Source organism: Buceros rhinoceros, unplaced genomic scaffold, assembly GCF_000710305.1.
Source record: "Buceros rhinoceros silvestris isolate BGI_N320 unplaced genomic scaffold, ASM71030v1 scaffold10690, whole genome shotgun sequence".
In the NCBI taxonomy this organism is placed as follows: Eukaryota; Metazoa; Chordata; class Aves; order Bucerotiformes; family Bucerotidae; genus Buceros; species Buceros rhinoceros.
Window position 1 is genome coordinate 9,260 of NW_010390168.1, and position 22,332 is coordinate 31,591.

The following is a 22,332-nucleotide window of genomic DNA, read 5'->3' on the forward strand; positions in this document are numbered from 1 at the left end:
GGTGCCTCTTCTGCTCAACCAGCTTGTGTTTGCAGAACCGGTCGCTGTCAAGAGTTTTCTTCCTCATCTGCTGGGCCCAAAGAAAGGTGACCTTTAAATAATGTTTTCTCTCTTCTCAATTGTTACTGACGAGTTTGGAATGAATTCAGAGCGGTCGTTCCACTGGATCAAAGAACACTGGTGGTTGTTTAACCAGAGCAAATACTGGAACATACAGAACCGGGAAGGACGCTTACATGCGTGTCCCTGTCTGCAGCACTTTCCACTGCTCTGCCGATGCTGGGAGGAGAACTGGGAGTTGCCTGGGCTCCTTCCCAGAGTTACACGTCACCCCAGGCTTTCCCAGTGCCTCAGAGCACATCCCTCTTCTCACCTTTCCCCTGCCCTGCCTGCCCTTCGCTGCGCTCCTTCCCCTGCACGGCACGCCTCGCTGGATCCCCAGCTTGCTCTGTCCCTGCAGCTCACTCCTCTCTCTTAGAAGGTCTTCCTGAATAACTGCTGGCTTTTCAGCCAACCAATACCTGTGACTGTGTGACCTTCCGTGTTCAGAGCCATTGCCGTCAAGCAATGGACGCTGGCACCACTGCCTCTCCTCCCGCCTGTCTCTCACATCCCAGGCAAGCTGTGCGGGCAGCTGACAGACCTGGCAGTGGGGTGATGCCGGAGGTCACTGTGATGGTTTCTCAGTGAGTTTCTCACTCTTGGGTGAGCTGTCTCTCATTGCTGAAGCAGCCTCTCCCATCTTCACCTCTTCCCTAGAGCAAACTGGAGAAAGCCAGACCAGCTGCCTCCTGTCACCAGCCTTGTTCCAGATGCACGTCATTCCTGTGCTGCTGAAGCTGTTCGAGGTTCACGAGGAGCACGTTCGAATGGTGCTGCTGTCTCACATCCATGCCTATGCAGAACTGTTCTCTCGGGAGGAGCTGAAAAACATCATCTTGCCCCAGGTCAAGGACAGCAAAACACTACCCAGTATATCCTAGAATGTGGGACTCCCACTGCCCGGGTTGGTTCTTAGCTTAAAGTCAGGATCTCATCGTGCTGGCCACAGTTTGCAGCCTCCCTTCTGCAAGCCCTAACCCTTAGGCCCCGTCCTGGTCTAGAGCACCGCTTTTGTTAAACCTGATGCCCCCTGCCCCAGGTACCACTTGTGCCAATAGCTGTTGGTCTTGACTGGCAGCCTCGCACCAGGAGACTGTGCAGCTGTTTCACACCACAGCTGCTCAGAATGGAGGAGGGATGGCTGCAAGCTCAGGGCGTCTTGGTGCTAGGGTCCAGTGCTCACCAGGCGCTAGGATCGGCCACCTCCTTAGCCTGGGACACCAAAAGCGTAAGGCTGATTTATACTACAGAATAATGGCCACTATCTACTGAGAGCTGTGGGAGGTTGTAGAAAGGAGATGTGCTGCAAATGTAACACTTAAAGGGGAAAGAAGTGGAAAAGCAGAATTTTCTGTTCTTGGTAACGTTACCGTGTTCTTGGTGTAGGTATTGCTGGGCCTTCGAGACACCAGCGACTCTATCGTTGCGATAACGCTGCACAGCTTAGCGGTTCTCGTCTCCCTGCTCGGACCTGAAGTCGTTGTAGGTGGAGAAAGAACGAAGATCTTCAAAAGCTCTGCACCAAGTTTCATGAAAACGGCTGATCTCTCCCCAGAAGGTAAGTGATCCGGTCAGAGTGCTCTCGGCCTTCTTGCCCCGTCTGTCCAAGCAACGTAGGCACAATGTCTCGGGTGATTAATTTATTGCTGTTGACAGGTTAATTGAAAAAAAAGCTGATTTGCAGCTAAACTTCAGTTCTAGCTCAGGTGCTGCTTGCTGATACAGAATTGATAGCGGAAGAACAGTTACACAAAAGAATTTTAAATGTAGTAAATGTACAGAAAAAATCAATCTCTTCTTCATTTAAGACTCTCTAAGTAAGTAAAGGAGATAGATTGTCCGGTGAGTGTGTTTGTCTTTGGTGGAAAAACTGTTACTGCCCTTCTGAAGGACTCCGGTGCTTACCCCGATAGCTGTTGAATGTTCCCTCTGTCTTCCTGTTCTTAACAATAGTGAATCTCATCCTCTTCCCCTGATTTCTGTCCGTAGATTGGAAAAGGAATACGAACTTCCCTATTTTCTCAGCTCTCGGGCGGCTTTTCAGCTAATCCAAGTGGAGGCAGTAGTCCCTGCGCCTGCTAGTTAACTTGGAACCAGTGTACTAAGGGACAGCTGTGCTGGATGTTGAAACTAAGGATGCCTGTAACTGGAGGGAAGAGTTGGCATTTGTTCTTTAGACATACAGACACCAAAATGCGTGGCAGAGACCAATTCAAGTAAAAATGTTTTCTTCCTGACCGTGTGTGTACTGACAGCGACCACCCTTTATTAAAATCTGTGGATGGCTCATTGCATTATTTTTCCTTACATTATTTTAGTAGACTATAGTAAACAAACCCCTTCAGATTGCACACTAAACCCAGGTTTATTTTTCAGAATATATTTAACATTAGACCTGATTTAATACTGACAAACAACAAAACCCCCACCTTTGTCCTCAACAGTGAGTGATGACTTGCAAAAATCAGTACTAGAGGCTGAGCACCTGCGACTTCATCAGCTGTTTGAAGCCCCTAGAGGGATGTTACCTTTTCTGGAGGGCAGTCGGGGGAGGAGCTGGGTTCTGTGGGTCCTTCCTGTGCTGGTAACCCCAGCCAGGGCAGGCACAGCTGGCTGGGACACAGGTGAGCCATGCAGCAGCCCAAGCCATGCTCTTCTGGGGGGTGGCAGCAGCCAAGGCCAGTGCTGGTGAATCACTGTGTCTCCCCAGAAGGAACTGGAACCAGGTGACTGTCACGGTACCATCACTGGCCCCGGGTGCCTGGAAGCCTTGCACAGCTTCCAGGCGTGGCCTTGACTGTCTGCCACCCCCCCCTGGGGGGGGTATAAGGGAGGCTGTCCTGCAGTCCTGGGAAGCTTTGCACGGCTTCCCGGCGTGGCCTTGACTGTCTGCCCCCCCCCCGTGGGTGTGCTATAAGGGAGGCTGTCCTGCAGCCTCGTTCTCGTACGCTGCTTTGCTCACGCCCAGGCATAAGAGAGGGTCTGTGTGGCCACGCGAGCCTGCGTACGCCTTGAGTTGTGCCCGTCAGTGCTGTGCTCATGGGAGAGCAGATACAGGGGATTTGTGAGGCCACGCAGCACCAGCGCTGGGTGCGGATCCAGCCAGGTGGCAGACAGCATTTTTTGACAGCTGTTCTGATCATAATCAGTTAGTTCATTGTGTATTTCTTGAAAGAACATATCAGCAGAGACTGACCACGTGCAGCTACCCAAACTTTGTACTGGCGAGAGCTGCAGATGGCCGGAACAGAGGAGCATTGTGTCACTTCCAGCTCAGGGGGCGCAGCTGCTGCATCGCTCAGAGTTGCCTGTCAGTGGGTTATATAGGAACATCCCAATGCTGCCGGCAGTTTCAACTAAGACTGACAACACACCTTGCGGACCTGGTGTCCTTTCTCTTCTTTTATCCCTGCAGACTCCCCCAGTCATGTCGTAAGCAATCAGAGAAATCAGACCTCTCGGCTCCTGAGGAACAATTCCAGCGTGTTGCCCACGGCTGGGAACATACCTGTCAAGAAGCTTTCTGTGCGACAAGACAATCCACTGGCTTCAAAGACAGGTAAAACTTTTAGCTTTAGTTCTTCCCTGTTAGAAATCAATCAAGTGACATGTTGCTGGAAAAAGATGAATTTCCCTTTCCTTACGGCAAGTTCTCAGCTGTGCTTTTTCACCCTTCCCACAGCTTGGCAGATGCACTATTTATATAGGTCAGGTCCTTCTCTGGCCTCACAGCCACCCGAGTTTGCTTTTGTGGCCTTTTTTTCCGTCACCTGCTGCTTACCCAGCAGCCAGCCTTTATTGCCCAGGGCTTTGAGGTGAATACTCCTTTGCAAGGAGGAAGGTGGCCATGCTCTCTTGCCTGAGAGGAGCTGAGCACTGAAGCGTCTTTCCAGTAAGTGTTACTGGCTTATTTCCGTGCTAGGTGCTACCTGTGTCATCAGGGAGTTTTAGGCACAACTCTTGTCTCTACACTTGCTCTCCTGAAATGAGTATGTAACGCTTTCTCTTCCACAGGTGAGCAAGGCACTCGGTCCCCCCTGAACGGGATTCCTGGAAGCATTAATGCACTAGAGAGCAGCAGGAGCTCTTTGACTACCTCCGAGAAACTAGCAGAGGAGTGGCCAGACTGGAGCGAGCCAGAGGAGACAGACACTGAGAAAACTGTGAACATTCAAATTCAGCCCCGAGAGCCGCGGGGCAGCGTGGGACCTTATTTTGCTGAACGCAGTGTAGACGAGAAGCCTTGGGATGACTTTGAACGCAGCAGCCCTAGTCCTGAACTGTCCTCAGGAAACTGCCTCACTGTGACACAAGCTGATACAGTCGAAACGCTGAGGCCTCTGCCAGGTTCCCATCAACTGAGCAAAGAATTCAAAAGCCTTGGGCTGAGTCCCTCCACAAAATCCTGCCCCGGGAACAGCTGGAGCAATGACAAGTGGACCCACCAAGAACTGGGAGAAACTGTGCTGCCAAAAACCACCTTTCAGGAGAGGCTGAAGTCTCCACTGGAGTCTGGCCTAGGAGAAGAATTCACAATCAAAGTGAAGAGGAAACCTGTGCAAGACCCTGAGCTGGACTGGTTTGCTGACATGATCCCAGACATTAAACCTTCCTCAGCCATCTTGATTTTACCGGAAGCGAGGCCAGAAGCAGTTGATCCCAGTCACTCCTGTGTAGTATCCAGCAGAGAAGGTGCCTCACAGGATGTGCTGTTTTCATCCAAATTTGCAGCAGCTGATGTCGTGGAGGTAAGAATGGCCTTAACTTGTACCCTGCCCTCAGCACTGACTGAGGACTTTGAACTCCAGCTTTTAATTAGTGCCGCTGTGTCCTGGATGCGAGGACCCTACACTAAGCTAGGGAGAGCTGGAGGGGTGAAGCAAGGCTGGACCCTGTTCGGTGAGTGGGCGCGGTGCCACGCACAAACAGAAGGGGGGCTTTCAGGCACAGAGGGTGCTCAGGACTCAGTGCTGCTCCCGGCTCCTCTAGCAAAACCTAGCAGCACTGTAAATGAAGGGCCGGGAAACCAGAACCTCTGGATTAGAGAGTAAAGCTTTTTGGGTGGTTTTTTTTCATGAAAGAATAGCTGAGACACTTCTCCCTTTCAGAGAACCAGGGAAGTTATGAAACTGCCTTTTCAAGGAGCTGGGTAACTCCCTGTAGCCCCATCAGACTGCAGCCTCCCTCGGTTTCCTCCCAGGGGAGGCAGCACTGCCACCTGAACACGGAACTCCACCAGGGAATAGGTGTTGATTTCCAGTTGTTTTGCAAACTCAGCCTCAAGAGAGCTACCCCAGCAGTGGCAGGCGGCACAGGGAGAGGAGCCGGGGATGTAAATGTAGAACCACGCTGGGAAATGGCGTACTGGGGGTGACAGAAGCACTGCTGTTGTGCTATCAGCCCTGTTTGGAGGGGGGAGGCACTCGCTGCAGTGGAGCAGAAGGGCTGTGGGTGGGTGAGATCAAGCTCATGGTGTTGAGTACAGCAGGGCAACAGCGGTTTCCTGGGAGGACAGAAATCATCTGGTGTGTAGCATCCTGTTCTCCATGGAAGGTGGTTTTGGTACACATGGGTCTTGCTTTCATTTTAGGAAAAAAATGTAAGACTGTGCCTGTAGTTTGCTCCTGTCTTTAAAGTTTCTCCTTTTGTAGTTAAAAGTTCTTTAAGACAGAAAGCTGCAAATAGTAGCACTTCATTTTTGGTCTTTGAAGGGGCTTTGGGCATTCTGGATGAACGTCTTGCTCTGCCCTCAAAAGCCGCGCGGGCTGCTGGTGCCTGCTTCCTGTGGCTGTGCCACATACTGAAGTACAGTACCCGCACCTTAACCCTGGTGATTTTACATGATTCTAGGCTGAAGCTGCAGGCTGGGGTGAAGAAGAGGAGTTGAACTGGGAAGATGATACTAACTGGTAACAGGACTGAGACAAAGGCAATTGCTGGTCTGTTGGATTCTCTCAGAGAAGTCGCTGCTTCCCCAGTACCATGGATAAGTACCTCGGTGCTGCTCGTGCCAGAAGGCAGGCGCTCGCTGCCGCAGCCACGAGGTCCCGTGGGGCCCGATCTCTTGCCATGGATGCTCCTTTCCAGTCTGTGCCAAAAAGTGCAGGGGTGAGGCCTGCGCTCAAGCAGTATGCCCAGCTGTGGTGCGTGCCACCACTACCGGAAAGAGAACAGCGTGATGCGTGTGCTGGTGCTGACGTGCTCCTGGAGGCCAAGGGTGGTGTAAGCGATTGTTCCAGAACTCATCCCTGCTCTGAAAAACTGATGACAATAAATGAAAGTCACACCGAGTTCCTTGGTTAATGTGCCTTTTTCTTTTTTTTCCCATAAAATAAAGCCCTTAGAAATGTCTCCTTTTAACTTTTTAGCTAAGAGATGATTTTCAGATGAATGTACAGTTTACTCAACTTATTTATTTCTGTTTATATAGTTCTGTCAGTGGACGGTACAAGAGGCGCTAGGAACCCTGCAGGGAAGAACCACTGAACACAAACTGCTTCAGCACTGCATTTTTTTCTGCTCTTCACTGTGACCAATAAAGATTATTTTTCAAAGCTGACCCTAGCGTGGAGTGGAACCAGCAGCAGAGGTATATTCAGAGAACAGTATAGAGCCTTAAGTTGTTATTCATGAGTGTATTTTAAAATTAAGATAAAAACACCTACTGCCTGGTCAGCTGTACGTGACAGGAATGAAGGTAACTGTTACTCTTACAACAGATCCAAACATTTTAGTACTCAAAATACAGTCTTACGAAATGTTAAACCATACAGCAGCTTGGAAGAACACGCCCTACATCAGCAACACACAGAACAGCTTCGATGCACAACCCTGTCCGTGAAAGTGTCTCAGTCCTTCCAGCCGGGCCACCGTCTCACTCCTCAGTTCATTTTGGCACATTAACCAGGACCCAGCAGAGCAGCGCCCTGCGTCACAGTGTTTTCTCCTCCAGCAGTCAGAGGTCTCTCTTCTCTCAGAAGAGGCAGCTGAGCTGTTTCACCGTCTCAGCCTGTTGAGCACCTTACCGTACGCTGTCTCTGAGGACAGCTATCGCTGTGTGCAGAGCCTCCAGTTTCTCTGCAAGCCAAGCAGGGGGAGACCCCTTGCGGAGCAGCAGCTTCACAGCCTCCACTGCCCCCTCCATCGTGCCTACTGCTGACTTATACTGCTCCTCAGAGGGGGGGTGACATGCTCTCTTTGCCAGAGGCTGCAGATTTAAGTAGACATGAGACATCATTGGTAATGCTCTACGCAAGCGATCAGTCCTCACCCAAATGCAAGGGACTCCCTCACCTTGTACTGGCAGGCAGTACAGAGCACTCAGGGAGAATATAAAGGGCCAGGAGTGCACGAAGCCTTTTTTCTTAGAACACAGAGTGCAACAGGACCATCTTGAACCTCTTGAGATACTTCCCAGAACTGACAAAACCCAATAGAGCCCACACAGTTTAAAGAAGTGCACATACCTCTCCTGTTGACTCCAGCTGTCCCTCCTTTTGCATAAACCGTGCACTGCAGATAATCCTTTCTTGTTTTATGCGTTCTGTTCGTGCTTCTGGTGTCTCTTCTACTTGCCTTGTCTAGGGAGAAAGCCCCAGGAGAGGTAACTAAACCAAGGCTGCATTACCAGCCTTCATAGGCTCAACTTATACGCCAGGACAAAGGGGGTGGAGGGAGAGAAGAGATCTTAATGTGTGGTTCAAAGGGAATCTAATTTCCCACTCTTCTGAGCAGGAGGTTGAAGTTACCTACGGCTCTGGTGTAGCATCACTGGCAGCCATCAGTTCTTTTGCCAATTATCTGCCTGTCAAAAACTGCTCGTCCAGACAGCCCTGCCTTCCGTTACAGCACAACAACCACCCCTCCTTCCCACTGTCTGTGTTCGGCAGGCACAGCCATCTGCTCTCAAGAGGATTTTTTCTAACATGCAAAACGGACTAAGATGTTTCATACACATGCCTTTAGCTTTCAGAAACTGATCCTAGAGAAATGGGGAAGGAAATGGCACAAACTGAATTATGAAATCCCTGTCTTTTGAATAGGTACAATGATAACTGTGCAATGTAATGATTTTTTGTTGTTGTTCAAGGAGGGAGAAACAAAGATTTAAACCGAAATTGAGAAGTACTGGAAGAGCAGCACGCACAGGAATGACAGCAGCTAATTCTGCTGATTATAAAGCAAGCAGAAAAGTTCAACCTGATCCCAGTTAGAACAATTTATTTTGAACTTGTTTAATTACCATGCAGATATACACAGCCTGTGTTTACATCTACAACATCCAGCAGGAAAATGGTTCAACATACACATACCTTAGCCAGAAAACGAACAACTTTGTTCTTAGTTTCTTCAGAATTAATGTTTCCTGTCAAAAGTGTTGAGTAATAGTTGTTTAGTACATTCTTATTAGCAAAGCAACAGACAAAGTAAAAAAATGTTTCTATACAGTCCCTTTCCTCTTGAGATCAATCTAAGCGGCAATGAGGAACAATATCTTCATGGCTTGTTTCCTGTCAGAAGTGTTGAGTAATAGTTGTTTAGTACATTCTTATTAGCAAAGCAACAGACAAAGTAAAAAAATGTTTCTATACAGTCCCTTTCCTCTTGAGATCAATCTAAGCCACTAACACCTAATCTTCTGGCATTTCCAGCTCCTGACATCACTTAGGACAGAAGAGTTTCTGTACAATAAAAGTTACCAGGGCCAAACACCTGCCTCGGCCGTTCTGCGGTACTTACCTCTGCGAAGTGTGTGAATGCCTCCAAGGCATGCTGATGGACCAGCCAGCTCTGGTCAGCCAGCAGAGAAGAGAACAAGCACGACAGCTGGGGTACAACTTGTCTCTGAAAGAGGAACAAACACCAGTCAGTTCCAAAGAGTGGATATCTTACCATCACCATTTATTTAAGGAATCGCTTTAAGGCCGAGGGACAGGTTTGTGAAATGCAAGAGCACTACTGCCCTGTCCAGCAAAAAAAAACCCAAAACAAAACCCACCACTGTAAGGGAAGTGACACATTCTGTTTTCTCTGAGGAGGTTCAAATGTCGGTCCTGTCTAACTGGCGAGAAGCAACAAGCCAATGAATACACCCAGCATCTTACATGCGCTTGGCACATCCTGATTGAAATAAAACTGCCACAGACCATTAAGAGGCCTCCAAGGTGACTATGTCCTGTATGTATTTAATGAACTTGGTCCTTTATATTTAAATAAATAGCACATCTTTTCATCAAAGGACTGGAGATTACTCCACTAAGGCCACAGTTACCTGTGCTTCCTGCGGTATGAACACCTTTCCCATAGCAGAGAGGAAATCCACCATGGCTAGACGAACGTGGTCTGGGGGACCCAGCCGGAAAAGGGAAGACTGCAGTGCAAATACCTGCAGAAAACAAGCCCCAGTGAAGCTCCATCAGACCGAGTGTGGGTGAAAACTGCTCTGTCTCATCCTTACATCTAAGGACACTGATTTTAGACAGCTGGACTGAAAACAAAAGGAGTTTTGCTTCACCTTGAATAAAAGTGGCTAGGGTAAAGCTGAAGCATGGTTTTAGAAAGCATCGATGGTGCTCTATAGCATATCCATGTATCTCAGTTACCTCACAGAGCAATGGGATTCTCCAAAGCAGCATTAACCGACTTGGTTTAAAGACCAGGAAAATAATCAAGGAAGAAATAAAATTAGGAACCTCCATGTGTGAAGAAAAGGCCAGGCCACGAAAGAACTCCTTTGAGATTTCAGTAAATCACAAAGAACTTGGTTTTCATGAAGCAAATTATTCGTAAGAAGGTTTTGGTTTGGTTTTTACCTGAGTCATCAGTTGAGTGTCTAACGCTTGGATGAAAAATTCCAAAAGGTGAAGTAATAAACACAGCATCTGCTGGAGACACGGCTCATCTGAGACCTTCAACACATCACAAGATATTAGTGACACTGCATTTCAGCTTAGGAAATAACGACTTAAAGGACTCAGAGTTACAGCAGAGTTCCAAAACCCTTAGCCTAACCTCCCATCCATAACACACCACTCCGGAAGCAGCAGAAGAAAATATTACAAGAGTCATACCAATATTTCTAGGTAGCCATATTTTACAAGACCCTTTTTTTGATTTTTTACTAAGAATATTTCTTAACCCTCACCTCATTCCTCTACTCACTAATATCAGCAGCTAAAGGTTATCTTTCTTTTCACTCACCGGCTGCCAAATGTCTCTAACAGCACGGCTGAGTTGGAAGAGGTCTCTGAAGGGACACACTGTTGGCCGTTCTTCACCCCCACTCTCAAACTTTCTTTTTTATCCAGAGTATGAACCATGACAACCCTTCTTCCTTGACCGCAGCTGCAGACACGCACAGGCACACAGTCGCAGGGCAACGGCCTTGCCCTTTGTTCTCCAGTATGGAGGAAGATTACTTGCTCTGGGGGCTTTCACGTGCTAAGCTACGTAGTAATTAAATCACCATGAGTTTTGTTCTTCAGGTTCTAACAAAGATTTAAAACAGGCCAAATCTGTAACTGGTCTGAACGAGAACGAGGTATTTCAGACTTGTGGTTAATAAACTGAGTCTGACACAGAGTAACAGATGACGTAGCAATGAGCCATACAAATAACATTCGGGAAAATTCAAACTCTGCTTTTCAGAGCATGTGCCTGCCTAATCCCTCAACCAGCTGGCAGCAGGCAGGCAGCACAGTGACACCATGCCTTACAGAAACACCCTAATCCAAATACAACAAACTTCCCAACAAACACACAGCAGAACACCACCAAGACACTGTGCTTTCACCTTCGGAGAAGCAAATTCTCTTACCTGCTTAGCCTGGAGAAAAGTCCAGAACTGACCAAGCACTCCCAAGACAGATGTCTGAAGTTCTGCCTCCAGAGTGTCACCAGCAAAATTGCAGGCTGCCAGCAGGACAGAAAGGGCAGTATTCTAGGAGGAAAAAATGTGTAAGACAGACCAAAAAACCCCTACACTTAAAACAAACCAAAACCCCAGGCTCATACTAAACATCTAAAATGATACAAGATGGCCAGAAGCCCAATGTGCTGCATCAGCTGTACAGTACAGCTAATCCACCAGGCCACTGGCCAGTACAGCTTCCAAAGCGAGGAAACCATCCGTTAGCTCTGCGAGTTTCGCACAGCGCTGCCGTCGTTCTCTGCACTGGCAGGCAGAACCTGGCAGCAGATACTTCATGTGCAAATCTCTGATTTCCCACACTCCTCTGCCAAGGAGACCAGTGCGCATCTTCCAGATTTGATGCTGCATAAAATCAGCTTTAAGGACTTTAAGAGTAATTGTATGACATAGTATAAATCAGAAATTCTGAAGAAAAATACATCTGCTCCCGCAGAGAGCAAACCACAACTAGACTAACTCGCAAACCATAAGACTTCCACTGTCACCCTCGGAGCAGAGGCTCCCAAGGTGCTGTGTACTAGAAGAAAACATTAAAATGAGAGTTCTTGCTCATGTACATGCCACTCAGGAATGGAAAAAAAGCTGTGCAACACACAGAAAAAGAGAACTGAGGTGTCAGCAACAGAATCCTTGTCGTTTGGAAATCCAGGGTTCACACACTTTTTTTTACAAAAAGAACGAAATCTCCTTTACCACGGGTGGGAGCTCTCCCAGCGCACGCCTGCTGTTCAGCCATCGCCTGCACTGAGCCAGCCCTGCCACAGCAAGCTGACAGGCCACTCGCTTCCTAAGATCGGGATTCAGGGCCTTGAGGGATACGTGCTGCCACACAGCCAAGTTCTCCTCCTCTTCCGGATGAAACTTATGAGCAAATTCTACCTGCAAACAGAAGTCAGCAGGAACTAAACAGACCAGAAGACAACTTGAAAATCTGCCAGAAAGCCGAGAGACCAAAGTGTACTACTAGTTTGCTTTAGAAATACTACACCAAAACACTTGTGCAAACCCTTTTGTTTAAATAAATCCAACTTTTTATATTAAAACCTTCTAGAACTGCCACCTCTCTTGTCACGTGTAGGACATCAGAATGATTAAGCGACTTATTCTTCCAGTGCTTGAAGCAATGGCCCTAGCGAGCGGAAGAGCATTAGCCTCCCCGAGGTGTACAGAGAAGCGCTGACAGGAAAGGCTGCTTCTCTTTACACGTGATGACATCTGAACATGCAAGAACACCGGCTGCAGATGCAGACAGGGCAGATTCAGCAGTTCTGGGAGATGGGTCATTTTCATACTGAGTTAAAAAATGAACTTCACTGCTGCCCAGTAAGGCCTTAAAAGGCTCTTTGAAAGGTGCAGGTGCCTTTCTTGTTTCAAAGAACACATCTGCTCAAATTAGGATCCACTGCGACACAGTAACAAGTACCGTGGCAAGTACAGCAGGCGAGCACTCAACATTGTGTCATTTCTGAAGAACTGAGAGAGGGTGTTTTAACACAGGCTGCTGATCCACAGCTCTTCTGTTCAAGACAGAAGATACCGGTGCTCTACTTGCCTGATGATCTGGAGCCATCAAGAACAGCATACGCCTCAGCAGAACCCCCAAGGCAGAGACCTGGAAACAGTCACTGGGCCAAGACTTTATCTGAGTTAGGATAAAAGGGTAACACATCCAATTAAGTGAAGGAAAAAATCACCACTCAGCAAATGAATTCTATACAGAACATTCTGGGAGTTGCAGTGTGGGATCACAGCAGTAACGCTCTAAATAAGACCCGCTGGAAACACTAGGCATATAGTTTTACAGGTTTACAGTACTAATGATTATTAACCTAATTTGAAAAATCAAACCCATCTCCGTATGGATTTGGAAAAATGAAATTTCTGTCTTCAGGCATTTAGAAAGTTTGCTGGTAAAAAGGATTAAAACTGGTGCCGACTTGCTGACGTCTCTGTGGTTCTTACCAAGTGGGCGATCACAACAACATGGTGAGCGCACAGTTCAGCTGTTCCATACCTGGAACGTCAGAAACAGAAGCCTGTGAGTCTGTATTTCCTACTCTTTTACTGACTAAACATTATAAACCTTGTCTGAGAAACAGCCGTTTCCTCGAACATAGTTAAACTTGATAGGTACAGACACAATTTACTTCAGAAACCCATTCCACAAGCAATTATTAAATAATAGAAGAGGAACATTCCCCTTCCATGAATGTAAAAATCAATAAGCCATTTCTGCTCCTAATTTCCAAAATATTCTCTATATCTGAAAAGAATCCAATCCTGGGACAAAAACCCTCTCTCGGTGAATTCTGTACAACAGCACAAGTAACTTGATCTGTGGAAATAAAAGCATCTTACCGGGCAAGGAAGCACCACGAGTCCATTGCTAGCAGAGACGTGATCATACTAGAACCCAGCACAGCACCCAGCAGAGCGTACTCCTGAGGAGGAAATTCATGCAGAAACGGACTGCAGGCCTAGTATTGCTTTTACTCCACTAATTAACATAAACCCCAATAAGATTTTCAGCTTATCCAATATAAAACATTTTCAGAACTCATTTTCATACTCTATTCAGCTACAGCTTTAGTTTTGCATACTTTGAATTTCCATCTACAATAGCCTGAGGATCCTTCACTTCCCAAAACATCTCATCACGTGCATCCCTTCTTTACAAGGCAACTTTTATGAAAAACTTTTTTTTTTTTTTAAACCACTGTATTGTCAATTTACTTTGCAAGTTCCTTGGCAGCTTATTGAAAACCAAATAAAACCTCTTCCTCTTTTAGGAAGACAAATTTTCTCTGAAAGGGGAATGCAGCATTCAGGAAAAAAAAAATTCAGGCTATAATTTTTGTGACAGCTCTTTATAAAGGTTTATATTTATCTAGGGGTTCTTCTGTCTGTGTGCAGTAAAAAGTGAGAAACTTTTAAAACAATGTATAGTGTTATTCAATGCCCAGAATACTTCTCTGAAGTAGGAAAATTGCTTACTGCCATTTTTTGGTATGAATCACACCAATATAATCTACTGTAAAGACTAAAGGCCATTTTGTTACTTCACAGTACAGACTAGCAAAACCAGGTAAATTTAGTCCAAACCAAATACTGCATGAAAGAAGGCGCTGTAACAGCTTGACCTCCCTCCCTCCCAAAGGGAGCAAAAATTTCCAGCACCACTGAGGTCACATGCAGCTTTTTTGTCCCCTTTCCCACAGGTGACACTTGCTATGTAACTGAACTCCAGCCACGTCAACGTACCACGGCTGTTCTCTACCAAACCCCTTCATTCCTAAGCATCTCCTTAGATAGAGCTGGACCATTAGAAAGAACCAATTCTAGTACCTACACAACAGCTCAAGAGACGATAAGCAAAACCCAATCTTACCAGCTGAGGAAAGTGTGATGGGGGTGTGGAAGCAATGAAGGAGCACAGGTGGACACAGACATAGTGATAGAGGGTGATGGGAACTGCTGCCTGTCCCGTACTGATCACCTCTGGCAAACAAACAGGGAGAGAAAGCTCGCCAGAACATTGCTGGAAACTGAAGAAGAGAGCTGAAAACAAAGACAGGCTGCAAGGGTAAAAGAGAGGGAGGGGAAAAAAGAAAGAAAGAAAGAAAAACAGTTGGGTTACAGATACACAAATACCAAATCCTGCAAGCAACAGAACTACAGAATCTTTGTCTGACCGGAAACAATGGCAAGAACTTCAGTGCTTTTACGCTAGATTTACCTTTCTGGCTAACTTCTTTTACAAAATCAGGTGATTATTAGAGGGTTTGGCATAAAAATGCAAGATTTTAACTTAGTGAAGCATCACACACATCTCTCTTCTCTTATCCCGGAAGCACACTAAATACCTTCCCCTTTCCCAAAGGAACAAAAGACATCTCTGGCTCTGTATCCTCCACTCCTGAAGCACTGATCATCCAATCCTGTTTCTCAACATAAGGACATAAAACCACACAGTCTGACAAATTTTACTATTCGTTTGCAGGGGAAACCCCAGGAGCTGAGCCCCTCTGTACAAGCTGACAGCTGTGGTGAAAACCTTGTCAGTACCTTTTTCCTGTGATCCAGAGAGTTTGCACGTCTTCAGGCTGCGAGGACAGCTTGTCCATTATGGTGATCAGGATTAGGCACTGGGGCAGCTGCTGCTCAGGAGGGAGACCTGCAGAAGGGTTGTTTTGGTTTTTTTAAATGTGATGTTAGTTGCCCTGGTAAATACATAGTGTCTGTAAACTGGCTTTTAAGCAAGTAACAAAACGATGAACAACTGGTGAGACATAAGAAGCTCCCCACAAAGCAATCTAAAATCACTTATAGACCAGCTGGGAAAACAGGTCTATATAAAAAAAAAAAATCACGAACACTGTGTCTGAAGTGAAAAATAAATGCAAGATACTGTATCAAGTAAATCTAAATTATTCCAGTTCTGACCAATCACTGCAAGATGCTGCAAAGGCCTTACAGTCTGGATGCCTCAAGCTTCCAGTCGCCTTGAAAGCACTGGGGACCTCAAACCCTAAAGCACAAAGTTTTCTTCTAAGTATGTCAGGATGATCACAAGGCCAGAGTGCACATGTTGGAGAGAAGTCACCCAGGTACCTTCGAATTACAACATGGTCGGGCCCGAAATCCAGGAGGGGGCATGTTATAACAAAAAGCTAATCATTTTCCAGTTTGAAGGCAGCCTACTGTTCACAGAAAATACTCAATTTAGGGAAAAACAGCTGTCTTTCCCCACCAACAAAACAGCAGAAACATTTCAGCCTAATTTGAAAGGTAGTGACAAATGTGGACTGAAATGATGCAAAACAGCAGAATTGATGGGATTTCTGTTAACCAGATTAATTTTGAAGCTGTTGGGAGTACTCTGGAAAAGATGCATTCAACAGCAACACGAACTCTCTGGCGTAAAATTCACCTGAGTTAGCGTGCAACTGGCTGTATCGTAGCACTTAATGGAAGAACTGGAGACAAGCAAACCCTTAGAGAATATTACTTCTGGTCCAGAAAGTCCAAATATCAGTCCTGATCCCCCAGAGATGTTGACAGAGCACAGCAGTGGCAGCTGTATTTTAAACCCACCAAACTGTTCGCTTAACACTTGCTCCATAAAAGGGCTAAAGGGAAGAAGCTGGTTGATGAGAGGGTCCAGAGCCACAAGAAAAACCCGGGATATTTCATCTCGATGAACTTCTGAGATCTCTGGAGCATAAAGACTGGGAGGAAATTTGCTGAGGGGAGAATAAGAAAAAAAAAGGTAATTAAATATCGTTAGCAGCATTTTCAGTGACATTACTTTTCAAAAGAACTACAAAAAGGCAAATTGATTATTTCCTTATTACTGTGAAATAGAAGGCAGGAAAGGCTCCCTGGTTTAGAACATCTATTATAGCCTGAGAGTTACAACGCTGCATTCAGCCTTGGAGCATCACAATCCAGTATTTTACTGAACACTGAAAGAAAACCTTACAAGTTCACAGAAACTGCATGTAAAATACATGACATGTATAAGAAGAAATACACTGAATCACACAAAAAGTCAAGCAATGAAAAGCCAAGTGCTTCACTGTACACACAATCTGACAGTCATAAATGTGACAGCACTAATTTAAACACGAGACGCTAATAAAAGGGTTCCACAATTCCTTTGAAGAGAAAAAAAAACCTGGGCAATAAAAGACAAAAAGGAAGTGATACAAGAATAAAGCTGCGGTGAGTTCCCTGCAGAACCTGGTTTCAATTCCGGAGAACAACTCAAGTCAGCCCTCTGTTAAAGGTCCACTCTCCCCTGTGCTCAGATCAAGAATGGGGTTAAGGTGACTAGTACCACACAAAAATACCCAATTTAATAAGTATTTTAGATTTCTATACATGAAAAAAAGAAAGCGGCAGCTCTGGAACAAGAGCTTTGTTTTTACATCTCAACATACTTGTAACTAACAACGCAACATGGAGACATTAAGACACTACCAATAATCACTTATTTGTACTTCACGTACCTGTATATCTGAAGAAAGAGCTGATGTAACTGAGAACACGAATCAGAGAAGAAAGAGAGAAATTCCTGCAAACGGCATTAATTTTGAGAGGTAACTTTTAATATAAAATACATGATGAAATGCACTTTGTTCTGCCCTGTGTATTAGTGCGTGAAGCACTACACTGCAAAAATTGCCTAAGTTCTACACAATCCACGGCACAAAGCGAGCACAAAGCAAACAAACAAAGCATTCCTAAGATGAATTACACTACATGGATATATACTGTAGGAGAAACAGTTACAACTGATAGGCTTATTTTAAAAAGTTTATAAATACAGTTCTAATAGCCAGGGAGTTGCAGTAATCTGAAGTGCTCTCCTACAAGCGTAAGGCTCTTTTATCCTGTCCCGATGCTATTTGTTCTGTGCCAAAAGAAAAAACAAAACAAAAAAACCAATGACATAAAAATTGCCTCCCGCTTTTGCCCCATGGGACAGAACAGATGCAGAAGGCACCACTACTGCTGTCCCTAGAGAGCAAAATTTTTTCACATACATTCTTAAAACAGATTTACAGCATGACTTCAGAGAACAATAAAACACACCAACAAAATGTAAGGGCCAGGGCAAGAGCTGGGAGTTAGTGTCAGTGCCAAAGAGTACGTGGGCATTTCTTCCTATGAACACCACGTCATCTTCAGCTGTTGGAATGAGCAACAGCTCTTGGTGACAGGTTTCATCTGCTTATTTCTTCCAGATAAAGCTACTACTGCGCTGACTCAAGGCTGCCTGTAAAGGCAGGACACCTCCTACCAACTCCGCAGTGACAGCGTATTACTCTTGGTTCTCTGTTAAATCGCAGCAGTAATTCTGCTGAGGCTTGAGAGCGAGCTGGGAGTTAGTGTCAGTGCCAAAGAGTACGTGGGCATTTCTTCCTATGAACACCACGTCATCTTCAGCTGTTGGAATGAGCAACAGCTCTTGGTGACAGGTTTCATCTGCTTATTTCTTCCAGATAAAGCTACTACTGCGCTGACTCAAGGCTGCCTGTAAAGGCAGGACACCTCCTACCAACTCCGCAGTGACAGCGTATTACTCTTGGTTCTCTGTTAAATCGCAGCAGTAATTCTGCTGAGGCTTGAGAGCGGAGAGAATACAGGCAGGTTCTGCAGGGCTATTAATTATAGCACCCATATGGTATACTCATAAATCTTAAGTATAAAACTATTCCATTTGCAGACCGGAGGCTTAAATATAATACTAACACAGAAGGCAAGTATTAAAACCTACCTTGGTATAGTGTACAAGGGAATTAGCAAAGAACCTGCACAGCTTGACTGTCTTCTGGAACAGCCTGAGGTCAGTGCCCTCCTGTCCAAAGAGAAACAGTTCTAAAACTTCATACACAGAGCAATGCAACAAAAAGGGAAGTCCAACTGCAAACAGCGTTCAAAACCTATTTTGGACTTGATTCTCTACAGACTCTGCAGCTAGGGGGCAGAAAACCTCAAGAAATATTCAGTATGCCTCAACGTTTTTATAGCCATACTCAGAATTGAAACGTTATCTTTTGATCCACCCTGGGATACTGTCAGTTTAGCAAATAAAAAAATTCCCATAGAGTATGGTGGAAACCTATTTTCAGCGCCTCACTAAAACACCCCCAATATAAGCAGTTATGGGCCTTATTTTCACATGGCTTCAAAAGAACAAGCTGTTCTGCCTACCACGGGAAGTGGAGAAATAAACCGGAACCCAACCACTCCAAGCAGTGACACGGCACAAAGAATTTCTCCTCCTCCTCGCGTTCAACAGCAGCTTTGGGAGGGTTTTAATTCACCTGCACCTCTGACGTCTTCATTTGTTCAGCCAGTTGCAAACAGGAGTGAAAAGACAAAACAGTGTCCCTGCAGAGACCACTGAGGATGTCACTGTGTTTCAGATGGCGCTGCAGCAGGGAATGATGCTTCAGGCTTTGCCTGAAAGGTAGGAATTAATTATCAGTGAGTTATATTTAATGATCAGAATTACGCAATCAGATCGTGCAGTGAGCACAAATCCAAGTAACTAATTCTTCTATTTAGGCTTTTGTACAGCACTAAGTGGTGCAACGTCCGTGTACACTGAAACCAGAAGTTTAGAGAGAAGGACCCTCTTCAGAGCCATGGCTGAAACACAGAGGAGAGGCAGGATGGAAGCTCAGGACAGCACAACTCAAGCCAAAAACATCTACAAAACTGCAGGTCAGGCCTCTTGAGATAATTTATTTCCACAAGAGTGTTTCAAATGTTCTTCTCATTGTAATACAAAGTCACGCTTTACTACTTTTCACGCACTGTTCCTAACTGCCTTCACTGACAGTGCTGATACTGCTTACTAGCTACATGTCTGAACTGAATTTCTAAACTCACTCACTAAATAGCTAACTGAATTCTCTCAGCTAACTGAATTCCCTCCTTTCAGTTTGATTTGAAATTCTGAACACAAGCTATTGAAACAGAGGTTATTTAAAATTCCAGTCTGTTTATCTCACAACAACATCCAAAGAGTTTGATGACATACTTGATGATGAACTTCCATGTGTTGGCATGAAGAGCGTGGTCCATATTGGAAATGACGGAGCATATCTCCAGCACCGTGTGGATTACTACAGAGGAGACAGTAACAGTGGCAATGGAGTTCCATCAGATCCACGAGCTCACAGCCACGCTCCTCCTAGGAAAACAGCAGCCAACACACGCACCAGAGAGTAGCGTTGCACTGCCACCACATCAGGAAAATGGCTCAGCGCTGCCCCTTCCCCACAACCCTACACAACACACCCCATCCCACAGAGAAAGTTTCAGGAGAAAAATGGAAGTATTTCAAGCTGCAAAATGCTGCTTCTAGAAAGGCTGGTCAGGACTGCAGGAGCTTAGCGTGCTCAGGACCCTGTTTAAAAATTCAGACAATAGTCTCTACAGATAAGTAAGACTGAGCAAGACTAAAAAAGCATTAGATCCACATATACCTGACGCCATATCCGTGATGTTATCTTCAGCTGAAGTAGAGCCCATAGAAATCACATCAAGTAGTTCCATAAGCTGCTTCTGAAGAGCGTAAGTTTCCTTGAACATAGCTTGGAGGAGGTCAGAAATCAAGTGCAGATGCCCACAGTACACTGATTCACTGTCCTATAGGAAACAGGGAAGAAGAGGTTTAAAAAACAAAGTTCAGGAATCACAGACTGGTTTTTCAATGTGAATATTTCAATGAGAATACTGAGAGCTTTGTCATGCAAAAAAGAACAAGGCATAGATGTACCTCCTTCAACTCCACACGCAGCCAGAGCTGCGGCTTCTGCTACCACCCCATGTTTGCAAAATACAAACTGCTGTTCACCCGCAGCCTCACCAACACCTAATGACATCTGCTGGGCTCTGCTGAGTTTAGTGGGCTTTGGTTTAGCGTGAACCTCAGATCACATCTCTGAACAAAACGTTAGCCACAGAGGAAGCACCATCCCAATGCTGCCAAATTAGAACTGCCAGATAAATGCCCCTGAGCACAAGTCCTGATATGGAAAAGTGATGTAGATCTTCCCAGAAGAAAGACAAACTGCAAAGTGAAAATGAAAGCCAACCAAAAGCTGTAGTGTCCTTACAACAAGGTTTTCTTTTCACTGCTCCAGAGGGAACTACTGCTGCATGGAAAGTCCAGACCTGAAACCGACATATGTCACTCATCATACCCAGCACACAGACCTTCATCTCAACTTTCAACCCACTCTGGAACTTGCACAGGAGTGAGGTGGGCCCCATATTTCAGTAACCGTTTGTAGCTCTGAAAATACCGCAGTTCCGGGAAATGCTCAGGTATCACAGGGAGCCCACGTTCAGAACCACAACCGTAACCCACATTCACACAGAACACGGAAGTAGCGCAGTCTGTGCCTCTCGCCAGCAGGCCAGATTCGTCAGGCAGACAGTCAGAAAATCATCCTTGTGCTTGGGCACCGCGTACATTCTGTACATTATTTAACGACCACATTGTCAAATCAAAAGTGATTTGACAATATTATTTCAAAATAGAGTCTTCTTATGAAGTGAGTGTTTCCTACTTTCAACCAGCCTGAGAATTTCCCTACTTCTAGCACAGACCCACCTTGCAGTGCGTGAAGCTGTTCTTTATTACATAGAGCACCGAGGATGGGAGGGTGCGGATGCTCTCCAGCGGCACACACTCCTGCAGCGTGCAGATGTACCGTACGCAACCCGTCAGAGTTTCCAACAGCTGCACCACAGTCTTTACAGCAAGAAATAAAGATCAACAATCAATGTTTTTCACTGCTGTGGTAATTTCAAAAGCATCTTTTCTTAGCTGAATTGCACCTCCATTTTTATGGCATTTAAAGTTCCCTGCTAGTTGCGTAAATAAGGAGTTTGTTAAAGACGAAAGAAACTCCGTAAAATAATACCAGGCAATCCCAGACCTCTCATATCATTTAACTCAGAGTTTTGTACTCCTTTTGACTACTGTTCTCAATTTACGAATGTTTTAAAACTCAGAATTAAGTGAAAAGTAAAAATAAGAGCCAGATGCACTCTACATATGGAGAATCACACTCCATTTGCTTCAGGAACTTAAGCAGAATTTGAGATTATTTAATGACAATTAGCATCACATGCTAGATAGAATCAAGTCATTCATAAAATGTTAACTGAACTTCAGCTGCAAAGGAAGATCAGATTAGATTTTAGCCACCTGGTTAAAATCCAAATTACATTTTAACCACCTGGTTAGTGGTTGGCAAAAATATTCTCAACACCTCCTAATTGTTTAGGTGAAGTCAAAGAATAATGTAAACATTGCCTTGACAGCTCATTTCACGGGACTTGCCTGCAGAAGATTCCTTACGGTACTGCACAGCTCTCTATTCTGGCTGGTTAATCCTTTGGCCTCACTGGATAATTCATACATCAAGTTATCAAATAACTGTAGAGTCTGTCAGAACAAAACAAAACTTAAATAGTTTATTTATAAACATACACATGCAAATAGTAACACCCTTCTGTATCTGCTTGCTGCCTTGGCACGCAGTCACGGGCTACTCCAATAACTTAGCGCAGAAAATGCTGCTTTCTAGCACACGAATCATAAAGCATGATATACCAGGAAGCAAAAACCATCCTATGGTTTCCCCAGATTACAGACAGAAGCTGTAATAGCTGTTACTTTTTCTAAAATCTGTTAGTAGACCAAAATTCCCAGCTAATTCACTTGAAATATGTACCTCGTTCTACCAGCGATTTTTTACTTGGTTAAAACC

At 45.3% G+C, this 22,332-nt stretch overlaps 2 protein-coding genes across 2 annotated transcripts in view; one reads left to right on the forward strand and one right to left on the reverse strand.

The window, feature by feature from the left end:
- Positions 1–6,389, forward strand: part of SCYL3 (SCY1-like 3 (S. cerevisiae)) — a 12,628-nt gene extending 6,239 nt beyond the window's left edge. Inside the window, 6 exon segments of the mRNA XM_010136765.1 lie at positions 1–86; positions 760–947; positions 1,489–1,660; positions 3,518–3,661; positions 4,117–4,850; positions 5,953–6,389. The exon segment at positions 1–86 is cut by the window's left edge and continues 24 nt beyond it. Of these exon segments, the coding sequence (XP_010135067.1) occupies positions 1–86; positions 760–947; positions 1,489–1,660; positions 3,518–3,661; positions 4,117–4,850; positions 5,953–6,015 (1,387 nt within the window). The 3' untranslated portion in view covers positions 6,016–6,389.
- Positions 6,390–7,123: 734 nt separating this feature from the next.
- LOC104493998 (chromosome unknown open reading frame, human C1orf112) lies at positions 7,124–22,007 on the reverse strand (the record flags this gene model as incomplete). Its single annotated transcript, XM_010136776.1, has 22 exons — positions 7,124–7,309; positions 7,569–7,682; positions 8,415–8,467; positions 8,579–8,612; positions 8,842–8,946; positions 9,374–9,487; positions 9,915–10,010; positions 10,919–11,041; positions 11,726–11,911; positions 12,585–12,674; positions 12,995–13,046; positions 13,391–13,473; positions 14,421–14,607; positions 15,098–15,206; positions 16,127–16,275; positions 17,044–17,108; positions 18,315–18,395; positions 18,865–19,003; positions 19,587–19,671; positions 20,035–20,197; positions 21,168–21,308; positions 21,903–22,007. Coding segments are annotated over 22 exons (2,460 nt in total), but the record flags the coding sequence as incomplete, so codon positions are not given.
- Positions 22,008–22,332: the final 325 nt, after the last annotated feature.